This window comes from Pteropus alecto, unplaced genomic scaffold, assembly GCF_000325575.1.
Source record: "Pteropus alecto unplaced genomic scaffold, ASM32557v1 scaffold7, whole genome shotgun sequence".
Lineage (NCBI taxonomy): Eukaryota > Metazoa > Chordata > Mammalia > Chiroptera > Pteropodidae > Pteropus > Pteropus alecto.
This window is the reverse complement of record NW_006494614.1, coordinates 62,423,030-62,437,787: the sequence shown is the minus strand read 5'-3', so window position 1 is coordinate 62,437,787 and position 14,758 is coordinate 62,423,030. Positions and strand designations below refer to the sequence as shown.

Below are 14,758 nucleotides of genomic sequence, written 5' to 3'. Positions count from 1 at the left end.
GTCCTGGCTAGACTCACTAATAAAAAAGAGAATGGACACAAATAAACAAAATCAGGAATGAAGGAGGAGAAATCATGACAGATACTGCAAAAATACAAAGGATAATACAAGAATACTATGAAAAAATATATAACCAAATTTATTAACCTAGAAGAAATGGACCAGAACTTAGAAAAATACAACCTTCATAGACTGAATCAAGAAGAACTAGAAAATCTAAATAGACCGATCAGCAGTATGGAAATTGAAACAATCATCAAAAACCTACCAAAAAGTAAAAGTCCAGGACCAGATGGCTTCACCAGTAAATTCTACCAAACATTCAAAGAAGACTTAGTACCTATTCTCCACAAAGTCTTCCAAAAAATTGAAGAGGAGGCAATACTTCTCAACAGTTTATGAAGCCATTATTATTTTGATACCAAAACCTGGTAAAGATAACACAAAAAAAGAAAACTACATATCAATATCTCTCATGAATACAGAAGCAAAAATCCTAAATAAGATACTAGGGAACTGAATACAGCAACATATTAAAGATTATACACCACGATCAAGTGGGCTTCATCTCAGAGGCACAGGGATAGTTCAACATACGTAAATCAATTAATGTGACACGCCACATAAACAAATTAAAAAATAAGAATCATATTCTCATATCAATAGATGCAGAAAAAGCAACCTAAAAGCAACAAATGAGCAAGACAAACAAACAGAGACTCACAGACATGGACTATAGGCTAGTGGTTACAGAGGACTGTAGACTAGTGGTTACTAGTGAGGAGGGGGAAGAAGGGAGGTCGATGGGGTAAAGGGAGTCAACTATAGGGTAGGGGGAAGGTGAAGTGGGTAAAGGGGATCAAATATATGGTAGCTGAAGGAAACTGGACTTTGGGTGGTAAAAATACAATAGAATATACAGATGTCAAATGATAATGTACATGTGAAAATTATATAATTGTATTAACCAATGTTACCCCAATAAACCTAATTAAAAATTAAAAAAAAAAAAAAAAGCAACAAGAGGAAAAAATTCCTCACATATAAGGGAACCCCCAGAAAACTATAAGTGGATTTCTCAGAAGAAACTATGGAGGCCAGGAGAGAAAGGCATAATATATTCAAAGTGCTGAAAAGAAAAAGCTGCCAAAAGAATTCCTGGCAAAGTTATCCTTCAGAAATGAAGGAGATAAAGACCTTCCCAAACAAATAAAAGCTCAGGAGTTCATCACCACTAGATCTGTCTTACAAGAACTACTAAAGGAGTTCGTCAAGCTGAAATGAAAGGACGCTAATTAGTAACATGAAAGATGGAAAATATATAAAACACACTGGTAAAGGCAAGCATACAGTCAAGTTCAGAATACTCTAATATTCTAACACGGTGGTGTGTTAATCACTTAATGCTAGTATAAAATTAAAGGACAAAAGTATTAAAAAGATACAATAATTTGTTAATGGATACACAACATAAAAAGATGTAAATTATGACATCGAAAACACAAAATTGGGGGTGGGAGAGTAAAAGTGTAGGGTTTTTGTATGTGATTGAAGTTGTTATCAGCTTTAAAAAGACTGTGATATCTATAAGATGTTTTATGTAAGCCTCTTGGTAACCACAAGGCAAAAACCTACATAAGATACACAAAAGACAAAGTAAAGGGAATCGAAGCATATCACTACAGAAAATCATCAATTCACAATGGAAGACAGCAAGAGAGGAAGAAAGGAACAAAGAAACAGCTGAAAAGAAGAAATAAGATGGTATTATTAAACTGTTCCTTATCAATAATTTTAAATCTAAATGGATTAAAGTCTCCAATCAAAAATATCAAGTGGCTGAACAGATAAAAAAACAAGACTCGATTTTAAGTTGTCTATAAAGAGACTCACTTCAGCTTTAAGGAAAAACATAGCCTTAAAGGGATGGAATGGAAAAGATATTCAATGCAAAAGGAAAGCAAAAAACAGAAGGGGTAGCTATATTTATATAAAAAGATAAACTTTAAGTCAAAAACTGTAACAAGAGACAAAGGTCATCAAATAATGATAAAGGGATCAGTTCATCAAAAGGATATAACAATTATAAATTTACATACAGCTCATGGTGATGGTTTTTGAAAAGATAAACACAATTGACAAAACTAGCTAGACTAAGTGAAAAGAGAGAAGACTCAAATAAACAAAATCAGAAATGAAAGAGAAGACACCACAACTAATACCGCAGAAATACAAAGAATCATGTGAGACAACTATGAACAATCATACACCAACAAACTGAATAACCTAGAAGAAATGCATGGGAAACTCCCAGAAACAAGACTGAATTAAAAAGAAATAGAAAATCTGAAGAGACCATTAAGGAGAAAGGAGATTAAACAGTAATCAAAAAATCTCTCAACACAGAGAAGTCCAGGACCAGATGGCTTCACTGGTGAATTCTACCAAACAGTTAAATAAGAACCAATGCCAATCCTTTTCAAACTCTTTCAACAAACTGAAGAGGGGGGAACACTCCCAAATTCATTTTACAAGGCCAGCATCACCCTGACAACAGCCAGATGAGGACTCTACAAGAAAACTTCAGGTCGATATTCCTGATGAATACAGACGTAAAAATTCTCAATAAAATACTAGCAAACCAAATTCAACAGCACATGAAAAATACCATCCACCATGAACAAGTGGGATTTATCCCTGGGATGCAAAGATGGTTCAACATACGCAAATAGGATATATCACATTAATACAATAAAAGATAAATATATTATCATCTCCAGATACAGGAAAAGCATTTGACAAAATACAACATCCTTTCATGATAAAAACTCTCAACAAATAGGGTGTAGAAGGAACATATTTCAACATAATAAAGGCCATAAACAACAAGCTCACAGCTATCATATCAACAGTGAAATGTTGAAAGCTTTTCCTCTAAGATCAGGAACAAGATGAGGATGCCCACTCTCACCACTCCTAGGAACACAGTACTAGAAGTCCTAGGAAGAGCATTCAGCCAAGGAAAAGAAACGGCATCGAAATCAGAAAGGAAGAAGTTAAACTGTCTGTCTATAGATGATACAATCCTATATATAGAAAATCCTAAAGACTCCACACACACACACACACACACACACACAATTAGTATTAATAAACATTCTGTACAGTTGCAGGATACAAAACCAACATACAAAAATCAGTTGCGTTTCCATACACTAACAAACAATCTGAAAAATAAATAAAATAATCTCACATTTACGACAGCATCAAAAACAGTAGTTAGGAATTAATTTAACCATGGAACTATAAGATTCGTACACTGAAAACTATAAGACACCAATGGAAAAAATTAAAGACATAAATAAATGAAAAGATATCCCATGTTAATAGGTTGAAAAAATATTGTTAAAATGTCCACACTACCCCAAACCATCTATAGATTCAGTGTAATCCCTATCAAAACTCTAAGGGCATCTTTCACAGAAATAGAAAAAATATTCCTAAAATTCACAGTGGAACCACAAAAGAATCTGAATAGCCAAAGCTATCTTGAGAAAGAAGAACAAAGCTGGAGGCATCACAATTCCTGGTTTCAAACTATATTACACAGCTCTAGTAATCAAACCAGTATGGTACTGGCATAAAAACAGAAATATAAAGCAATGAAAAAAAAACCTAACAACCCAGAAATGAACCCACACATATATAAACTAATATTTGACAAGAGAACTAAGACTATTCCAATGGGGGAAGGACAGTCTCTTCAATATACATGGCTGGAAAAACTGGATATTCATGTGCAAATGAATAAAATTGAACCCTTATCTTACACCACTCACAAAAATTAAAATGGGTTAAAGATTTAAAAGTGAGACCTGAAACCATAAAGCTCCTAGAAGAAAACAGAGAAAAAGCTCCTTGACACTAGCCTTGGCAACAATTTTTGAGATACTACACATTATGCATAAGCAAGAAAAACAAAAATAATCAAGTAAAACTACATCAAAATGAAAAGGTTGTGCAGAGCAAAAGAAATAATCGACAAAATGAAGATGCAACTTTTGGAATGGGAGGAAATTTTGCAAGCTATCCAACTGATGACAGGTTAATATGCAAAATAAATAAGGAACTCATATAACTCTATAGCAAAAACAAAGACGAATCTCATTAAAAAGTGAGCAGAGAAACTGAACAGTCATTTTTCCAAAGAAGACGAGCATATGGTCAACAAGTATATGAAAAGATGCTCAATATCACTATTCATCAGGAAAATGCACATCAAAACCACAATGAAATATCACCTCGAAACTATTAAAATGGCTTTTATCAAAAAGACAAGAGATACTAAGTGCTGGCGGGGATGTGGAGTAAAAGGAAACACTTGTGCACTGTTGGTGGGACTATAAATTGGTAGAGCCACAGATGGAAAAGTCTGGATGGATGTCCTCCAAAAGGTTAAAAATAGAACTACTATATATGATCCAGTAGTCCCACTTCAGGAATATATCTATATGAAATATAAATTTTCCTCAGAACAACTTTTGATGTATTCCGCAAGTTTTGATGTCAATTTATCAAATTAACTGTCAATTAAAAATACTTTCCCATTTTGATTTCTTATTTGGCCTTCTTTATGGTCTGGCCTGTGGCCAACTTTGATAAAGTTCCAAAGAGCACATGGGAAGAATGTGTGCTTCATGACTGCTGGACGCCGTGTTCTACATGTCACTTACATCGAATTCCTTAAACACAGCCGAGATACCACACCTCACTGACTTTTTATATGGTGTTTTTTAAATGTTTGTCAAAAATATTGAATTTCACATCTTAAAATTGTACAGTATCTTGATCTTTTTTTAATAGGGCAATAAAAGGGGGTTTTAAAACAATTTAGCTCCTTTCTGGCCCATCTCAACTTATAATGTTTTCCAACATTTTATTATTTTCAACAATTTCAGTGAGACAGAAGCAGAATTATAAGAGCAGAGCACTTATACCTGTGTGTTTATTTTTCTATTTGTTCACTACTCTTTCTTGCTCTTTCCTGGAATCCATATTCCTCCTCTTGAAGAAAATTCCTTATGATTTCCTTTTTTGAGGGATTATCTGCTAGTAACATCCTCATTTTTGTTTATGTTTTTTTTAACGTCACCCAATTGATTCTTATTAACTTTGAGATATAATTTATATACCAAAAAATTCACCCTTTTCATTGTGCAATTCGATGACTTTTAGTAACTTTACAGAGTTGTACCAACATCACTACTAATTCCAAAACATTTTTATCACCTCAAAAAAGCCCCATGTCCCCATACCTCCCTCTCCCCTCCCCCACAGCCCCTGGCAACTACTAATCTGCTATCTCTATGGATTTGCCTATTCTGAACATTTCATATTAATAAGATTATATAACATGTAGCCTATTGTGTCCAGCTTCTTTCACTCAGAAAGAAGATTCATCCATGTTGTAGCAAGTGGCAGTGCTTCATTTCTTTTTATGGCAACATAATATTCCATTCTAAGGATGTACCACATTTTGTTTATCCAGTCAGCCGTTGGACACTTGGTTCTTCCCAATCCTTGGCCACTGTGAACACTGCTGTCATGAATACTCACGTACAAATTTATATGTGGACATATGGTTTCCATTCTCTTGAGTGTACATCTAGGAGTGGAACTGTGGGATCCAATGGTGACTGTCACCAGCACTCTTGAACGATAGTTTTACTAAAGACCCAATTCTGTGTAGAGAATTTTCTTCTTTCAATGCCTCATTGGTACTACTCTCTGCTTCTGATGTCGACTTCTCTTGTTGAGAAGTCTGCTGTGATTCCTTCATCCTGCTGTAGGTGGTCTGGCTTTTCTCTCGGGCAGCTTTCAGAATTATCTTTGTCCTTAATGTAGTGTGTGTGTCCAGGCATGGATTTGCTTTTATTTCTACTTGGGACCTGTTCTGCTTCCCCAATCCTTTAAATGTCATCTTTCTTCTGTTCTCTCCACTCTCTCCTTCTGGGATTCCAGACATATGCTCATTAGACCTTCTCCTTCCAGCCTCGTGACTGGTCCTTTTTCCCATTTCCGTCTCCTGGAGAATAGCCTCTCTCAGGTGACTGTCCAGGGAGGCGCCATCCTAGGAGGATGGATGGAGGCATGGGATGTAGACATGCTGTCCCACTGTAGGGAGCTGCTCTACCTCCCCCGCACTTCCTTCACCCCTCCACGTGCCCCAGTGTAAGCTACCCAGGCCCTGGAACCCCCAAGGGGTGGAGCAGGAACAGGCGTGACTATTTGGAATGAAAACTTTGAATGCTTCCCAGAAAAAGCACCGTGCAGTCATAGTCTAAGTCAGTGAACACAATTTTGTTGTGGGAATTTCACAAATCTGACTAATATAACTACCGAAATGGTCTGACAGAAACGAGTGCCACACACCGGTCACGTGTAATGCAAACCACCTCTGCGCTTGTGTTTGGAACCGCTTTCTCTGCCTTTCTTTTTTAACTTTAGACGATGAAGCAGGATCCTCTGGACAGGATTTTTTCTAAGGAATCCTGGAGCTGTAACTTTCTGAGCTGGAAAAGGCCTGTGTCATTTGACAGCACGGATTACTGGTAGGAGTGCCTACAAGACTGAAGTTGGCTCACACTGTCTCAAGGATGCCTGTGTCTGAGAGGGGGCGCTCTCCTGGGGCAGCTCTCTGCATGTGGGGATGCTGACACTCCAGGCCTGTTACATGGGACTGAAGAAGCAGCCACACTCCTTCCTTTGCAAGGATCCCGCAAGTACTGTCAGTATAGCTGAAAGAGCCCACGGGGTGACCCCTGAGCACCCACCAGGAGTGAGGGTGGCCTCGGTAAACCATCTTTTAAGCGAAAATAATATTAAAGCTGCTGTGGTCATAAATACATTTTATTTCATTAGAAATGCTTAATTACATTGTTGAGAGCATTTCCCCCTAGAAAAGTAGGTAAGCAATATTTCCATCAAAATCGTTAGCTGTCTTTGCAAATACCTATTTTCATTACACTGAACAGAGCACACAGCAAAAGGCTTCTGCTAGTCCATTTTTTTTCAGTTTTCTTTTTTGTTATAAACACCATAGCAAATTAAAAAAAGCTGTTTAAACAGAGAAAAATATTGTAGTTCTTGATTTTCTGTGTGTACTTAATGCAATCCACACTGTGCTTCCCCACTCTTTCTCTAGACACCAACAGTGTGACTCAAACGAAAGGGGTCTTCTGGCAGGGGTGGTGGCTGTTACCATCTGTTTATTTACTGGGACGCTTTCTCCTGTGGATGAGGCTCTCGGATGCACTTTAACAGAACGTGTGCAGTCACCTCTGTGCAAAGCCGTGGGGCCAGGGCGCGTGTAGAACTGGGTGGTTGGCTGGAGCTGGCGCTGAGCGCGGTGACGGCTCCGTCTCGGGTCCTGTCGTGCTCAGGTGGCCTGCCCTGCATCACTGGATCTGGATGGCTCCATGCTCAAGCTGCATTTCGGACTGCAGGGTGGGCTGCAGAGTCTCAGCTGTCTGCAAGAGGGGAGAGAGCAGGGCTTTTCTATAAAAGTATCCACCAACTCGAGTCCAGGCCACTCGCGGGTCACAAGACACCAATGGTTTCCATGCATAGCACAACACACACAGCGGAGCTGGAAGGGGTTGGGTCCTAGGTTCACCCCTGCCTAGAGCGGTGACGCTCCGAGAACCCGAGCCACTCACGCAGTTCTGATAAATCCGGGCCACAGTCCCGCCTTGCGGGGCTTCTCTTTGCCCACAACCCCGCCAACCCTCCCACACATGCTGCAGGGCTCACTCGCAGCCCGCAGTGCTGACTTCCCATTCCCGCCCCCGGTTATCACTGGGGAACAATACTCTGTGTGGTTGACACTTCCTTAACCTAGTATATTTGCCTAGAATTTCAGTTACCATTTTGCCTTTTCTTATAAAAACTGTTCCAATGTTATGAAAAGCATTTTAGGGGCAGCTACCTTTCTCACCTTAAAGACTGAAGTTTTAATCCATGAGTTACAGGTATTAAGGATTTTAAATATATATTCATAGTTTTAAGATGAGTTAAAGGGAAAAATACAATCTTAGAATAAGTCACCAATCATCCATCTCAACCATCCGGAATTGGCCCTCAAATGGAGATTTTGGGGTTTTTTTGGACCTCCTAAGCCAACATCAAAGGCGATGTCACAAAGACTAGACCCTCAGAGGTGGGCTTCCTGGCTTCTCAAGCAGGAAGTTTAGCTGCAGGGGCCCAGCATGGTGACCGCAAAGAAAGAGGTGAAGAAAGCTAGAGAGACGCGAAGGTGGAAGTCCCTGGTGCAGCTCTACATCTCCTACTGCGGTTCAGGGCCGCGCTTCTGAAATACTATACAAACGTCAAATGACATTTGACATAGTGTTTCCTCAAAGCAGGGGCTTTCCAGTATCAGAAGAAGGACTCAGCAAAGGCATCGTCTGCAGCCCAAGAGAGTGGCTGGGTAGAAGTGATGAAAAAGGGGTCGCCTTAAGACAACAGATGGGGGTGGGGGTTCCCCACAAGTTTCTGGGCAAGGGAAAGTGAATTAGAGCCTGCTGGTGGCTGCGGGCAGATGAAGTGAGGGCAGAGCGAGACTCGGCTGGAGCAGTAAGCACATGTCTCATTCCCCGCTCCACTGCTGTGTCCTAATTAAACGGATGTCGAGAGCTGCCAGGTGTGAATGGAGACAAAGAACACTGACAGAAAGCCAAGGTGGCAAAGGACTAAAATGGACACAGCTTTCCTCAATTCTGAAATCTGTAGAATGACCACAAACTTACAACCCAGTAAGATGCCCCACCACACAGCTCCCCAGACCTGAAGAACACACACCCTTTTGTGGCAGCCCAGCAGCAGAGTGAACTGATTTTACACAATGAGCCCATTCAAGATGATGTGGGCATCAGACATATCACCAGCATGGGACGAGGTGGGGCCTGCACAGGAGCTTCCTTCCAGGACAGGTTCACCCTCAAACCACATCAACTTAGCTGGTCAGGGAGAAAACACACACACACACACACACACGGAGAAAACACACACACACACACACACACACACACACACACACACACATACACACACATCCTTCCCCATCCCCAGCTCTAGGCCATGCCTCGTCTTTCTCAGTTGGTCTCCAGAATGGAAGGAGCCTCTGTGGTCACCACTGTGTCAACATCCACACCACTCAGAGTCAGAAGGGCCTGGAAGTGCCCGGGTCACGGGAGCTGGACAGGTCTGGTAGGAGTAGGGGGATGGGGCAAAGGGGAAACCAGCCTTCTCCAGGACACGGGTTCCCAAACTTTGGGCCAACTGGGGCCTCATTGTGAATCAGGAGAGTAAGAATTTAAGTCCTCGCAGGACTGCTGAGTTCACCCAGCTGGCTACCAGGGTCACCCTGGGCAACCTACTTGGCTCTGCTGAGCCCCATTCCTTGGGAACCACCTCACCAGGCAACCAGCGAACCAAATGAGAATTTCCTTTCCTCCAAGGACTGTGGAGAGCACACCACACCTAGCACAGTGCAGAACAGAGGGCGAGAGGGGAAAGGGACTGCCTGGGAATTTGCAGCTTTAATTCTAAGCATCAAGGTACACGAAGCTCATTAGTGCCTGGCCACAGAAAGGAGAGGAGCAGACCCAGAGAGGGCAGCAGAATGCGCCAGAGCAGGCGGGACAGGAGCCAAAACCCAGCAGGATAGAGCAGAACACCAACAGAGTCCTGTGGGCAGTGAGCTTTGAGGCCGTTTCCAGGCTGAGGCTGCCCGAGACATGCAGCCTTCTCCTGCCTTCCCATGGTCAGAGCATACAAAAGCCCCTGCATTATAATGGCTCTCCCTGATCTCAGCAGTAATTTTGTGAGCTTTGAGGCCGTTTCCAGGCTGAGGCTGCCCAAGACATGCAGCCTTCTCCTGCCTTCCCCTGCCTTCCCATGGTCAGAGCATATAAAAGCCCCTGCATTACAATGGCTCTCCCTGATCTCAGCAGTAATTTCAGTGATTTAAACCTACAGCTTCTGAGGTTTGAGAATGTAGGCAAAAAGCTTATGTGTCATTCACAGCACCAGTAGGCTTGTGCTTTGTTCTAAGGTGCCCTTGCCCCCACAGGAGCAATCCTACGGTTACTCTCGTAAAAAAAACGGGAATATGCCATCACTTTAGAACTGGTTGTTCCAAACACAAGCAACCAACCAGACAGAACCCATTCATACTGTCTTCTAAAGGGGCTCAGGCCATCCGGCTTCTGCCAGCTCTCTCTGCTAGCACAGGGGGCCCAGGCCTGGTTCCCCCAGACCCAGGGGAACTCTGAAGAGAGAGACCATGACGCTCACTCCACTAAGTACACTCACCGTGGGGAAGCTCCATGAACACTTCAAATATCTAAGGAAGAAACCCTCTCATCTGACATTTCAGAAAGTGTCCAAACGGGGTCTGAATGCTGGAGTTTCCAGAGCTCCTGGGAAAACACGGATAAGGGGCAGTGGAGGAGATCCAGCAGAGCCGGACAACGAGAGGCTTCTGTGGGAAGCCTGTTGGTGCTCAGAGTCAATCAGACTTCCTGAGCAAGCATGTAACAAACAGGGAAAACTGGGCCTTACGAATGTGGAGCTCCCCACAAGGTCGTCAGGCTGCCGTGCTAGAAGCGCAGGGCAGGCGGCTGGATACCTGGTCAAACGGTGCCCCCAAAACCAAGGGCAAGCACCACAGCTATCGGGGTCAGCCGGCATTTCCACCACAAAGCGGCGGGCTGCTCAGAGGCAGGTGCCCCATAAACCTGTCCCCGGGAAAAGGGTCAAGGGTGAGTGCTGGGTCTGCAGAAGCAGTGATCCCTGGGCCAGGTGCTACCCGACTCTGAGGAGCAGCGAGGTCTCAAGTCAGTGGGGACCCCCCACTTGTGGAAGGGGATTGAGAAGAAGTTAAAATTTGCCTTCGAATTCATAGACAAACATTTGCACAAGACAGAATATCTCAAGAACAGGTTTAAAACTATCACCCGGGCGAGGATCTAATATCACCGATACATTATTCAGGCACTTATAAAAAATATTCCAAATGAGTGCCTGTGTCCAAATGATGCATCTTCTAATGGTAATTACCTTCCTCCCGGGAGAACATCAGAAGCAGAAATACCCAGGCTGGGGCTCGTGTTCACACCTGCAGAAGCCCCAGGACCCGTCCACAGACAGGGTGTCCACTTCCAGAAGGGGCAGGACCCACCTGAGCTGCAGTGGTGTGGTCAGTCACCGGTGCCAACTGGACGTACTGGACCTGGATGTCGCTGCCCTGGAGAGGCGACCCGTCCACCCCTGCAGCAGCAGGGTCTGAAGAGGCCACAGCTATCAGCTGGGCCCCCTGCAGCACCTGGAGAGACAAAGCAGAACACCATCAGCACCGTCACACGAGCAATGGCAGGGGCAAGTACCACGCGTGCAGACTCCACCATGACTGTATGAACCGAGGACGATGGCCCAAGACCTCACTCCTTACTGTGGGGTCTGTCTCATGAATCATTCCGGAGTAACGTCTGACCAGTGAGTGTACATGTGTGGTGTGAGCACGTGTGAATGTGTATGTATGTGTGTGTGATCTCCTCTATTATTCACGTGTTCTTTTCTCCAGCACTTACTCTCCACCAGATCTTTCATGATCAGAAAACAGGACAGAGTCCTGTCCAGTTCCATAGCTTTGCTTCCCGATCACCAGGGAGGAAGCCATTGTCATTTTGTAAAGAAAGGGCAGCGAGACCCGGGAGGGCTCCCTAGGCCCCCCCAGCAAACGCCCCCACATGCCCTCCACAAACTCCCAGCAGACAGAGAGTCAAAGGACTCAAATCCAGAATTACAAGCTGGGACCAGAAGAAAGGGGGACACGAGGCTGTATTTAGTCATGAATGTGTTTTAGGAGCTTCTGGTCATCAGAGGAGAGAGAAAGGTAGTTTTTTGGCATGAAGAGCAAAACTGTCAAAGCCCATTCAAAAATTACATGTCAAATGTCATATTTACTTAACCTGAGCTAAATGAACTGATGGGTCTCCTCCAACTGTCACAAACCACACCATGCCTCAAGGTTCTGCCACATAACAGGAAAAGGACACCCCGGGATCAGTTGTGTGGGTGACTGCAGGTGGGGTGAGGTTGAGAGTCACAGCAAGGCTATGAGAGACTCACAGGACAGGCGGGAGTGGCTGACACGCCTGCACACACCTCGAGCCGGCAAGCTCCACAGTAGACATGCCCATTCCCCACTGCCCCTGTGTCCAGCCTGCCTGATCCCTGCACTCCTCTCCTCTGCTCCTCCACTCCCTGCCTCTCTCTTCGCTGCTGACATTCTTTCCTTCCATCAAGAAAGAAAAGCCAGCAGAGGGGACTGGGTGACTTCCCACCTGGCCCACCACAGCCCTGTCTGGAGCCCTGGCTGCCTCTGGGCACACAGCGCATCTTGCTTGGGGACTTGTTCACAGTCTGCCCCCTGCGCCCACCCCCACCCCGTGCGAGTGGAAGAGGCGCTGCAGGATGGCACCGTGTGTGTGTGGGGGGCTGTTGGGGTCTGTTTTGTTCACTGACAAATCCCCAGCGTCTAGCACAGTACCTGACACTGAATAAACACTTGTTAAACAAATGAAAATGAAGCTGATGTTGATGAGGAAAGACTGAGAAAACAGGCCAGTGCCTCAACGGGTCCATCAGACAGGGAGTTGGTGGTGAAGTACAGGGAACATGGAAACCTGCCCACGTGTATTTCCACACAGGCTCTCCTGGTGTCTGTCTAACAGGGATTGAGGCGGCTGTTCCTAAGCCAGGCAACTCTAGAGAAAAGCTTAGAAGACTCACATGAAAAGTTTTCAGAAGAAAATGTTAGGGTGGGTAAGAACAGTTAAGAGTTAAGAAGACACCGTGGTAAACTAGAAGATTAAAATAAAAGGGCACGTGAGGGATGACTCTCTCATACACACAATATTACAGTACCACTTGAGGTGGAGCGGAGGAGAGCGCAGAGGACACAAGCCGGGTGGGAAGGAGGGGAGGCCACACAAGCCAGGCCCTTGCTGACAGCCTGCTCCGTCCCACCACTGGTCCCCCAGACCAGACACTATGGACCTCACTCCTGAAGGACCTTGATATGACACACTCCTTTGTTGGCCCTCTTCACAAGGCTGAGCCAGCTGACGTGTGTAAAAGAACTCTGCACTCCCAGATTCTCTGTGACAAGACAAATTCAGATTCCCAAAAGGGGCCATGAAATGACAAAGTCAGTCGAAGGGTCTTTAAGTCCGAACATCACTCTTACATCAAAGCCAGCCACCAATGACCAGACAAGAACATTCATTCATGTGCTTGGCAACTCCAAAGCACCACTGAAAGGTCATGCACAAATATATTACAAGACAGTGATACGGTTACAATGAGCCAATTGCAAGATTACAGCGAGTGTCTGACGGAAGTGAATGGAATTTACCGTTAAGACTGAACTAATGAAATGGACATTTGCTTTTTCTCTGAATTTTAATTTAGCATGTAAATCATCTTAAATTAGCTAAACTGTCTCAAGATCAAATGCCAGCAAGTGACAGGCCTGCACTAAATGCTCTCTAGTATCTACTGACCCACCTGCTCCGACCAAGTGTCAGCCAACACCCTCAGGCCCCAGCTGGTCCTGCCCCCCACCCAGGGCCCACTGCTCTCTGTACTGTCCTCCCAAATTCCCTCCCGGGCAGCAGCCCTCCACATAAACTCCTTCTCTCCAGAAAACCAAATTCAAATATTTATTGAGGACCTGATATGTGCAAGACACTGCAAGGGCAGGAATGGGACCTCGAGAGACTACATTCTAGAACAAATGCACTATGAAGCAAAATGGGCTGCAATCTCAGAATGAGAAAATGTCCGGTTCTGTCATCTGTGGAGACTCGGGCAAGTTCTGTGGGAGGGTTGGGGATGGCCTGGCTCAGAAGGAGAGGGACGGGAAGGAAGAGTATCTTAGGCAGAGGGAACGAGAAGCCCCAGGGATGGCAAAGGAGGAGACAATTGGGGGCACAGGGGATCGGTCACAAAGAGGAGAGATGGGCTCAGTGCTGGGCAGAACTTCTAAGGCTCCATGAAGACAGCGGAGGGCTGAGATTCAAGTTAATTCTATCTGGCATTCCATGACCAACCAGGATGTTTAACTGCTTTGAAAGAACACACTTCTTCCAGATCGGAGAGGAGGCCTGTGGAAGTGTGGAAGAGACACTGGCCATTTGTGGGCCCAACATGGGCCCCCACTGTTGTCTGGCAGTGGGTCAGCTCATCTTTTGTTCCTTTGCCTCTTTTTGGAGTGGTAGGCCCGGCCCCTCGACTCAGCAAATAAAATCCAATGTGTGACCGCACTTCACCAGCCCAAGAGGAATCCACTGTTCCACTGGATGGCGTTTTGACCTGGCAGGGTCTCTCCACAACATGGTGGGGCCACCAGTTCCTTATGGTCTTTCCGCAAATAGTGTAGAATCCTTGAACCAAAGTGGTTCCGTCATTACTTTCAGACTTACAAACCAGTTACTTCACCCTGGTTTGTAAGTCTGAAAGTAATGATGGAACCACTTTGGTTCAAGGATTCTACACTATTTGTCCTCATCCCACATCTTCACAGTATTTCTGCAAACTGTCAACTTTTTGTGCTATTAAATGTATAGCAACATTCTTGGTAGGGTCACTGCCAGAAACACTAACCACATGTGTCATTTAGCTGGCCCAGCGT

The 14,758-nt window shown here is 44.3% G+C and overlaps 1 protein-coding gene across 15 annotated transcripts in view; it reads right to left on the bottom strand.

The window, feature by feature from the left end:
* Window positions 1-6,891: 6,891 nt before the first annotated feature.
* BANP (BTG3 associated nuclear protein) overlaps window positions 6,892-14,758 on the bottom strand; it is a 131,872-nt gene continuing 124,005 nt past the window's right edge. For 10 of the 15 annotated variants that reach the window (XM_015600395.2, XM_015600394.2, XM_015600396.2 and 7 more), the window contains 3 exons: window positions 11,243-11,386; window positions 10,375-10,481; window positions 6,892-7,529 (listed from right to left, as the gene is read on the bottom strand). In XM_015600395.2, coding sequence (XP_015455881.1) covers window positions 10,398-10,481; window positions 11,243-11,386 — 228 coding nt within the window. In that variant the 3' untranslated portion in view covers window positions 6,892-7,529; window positions 10,375-10,397. Of the gene's footprint in view, window positions 7,530-10,374; window positions 10,482-11,121; window positions 11,387-14,758 lie in introns of those variants that run through there. The other 5 variants (XM_015600397.2, XM_015600403.2, XM_006926748.3 and 2 more) reach the window with 2 other exon arrangements.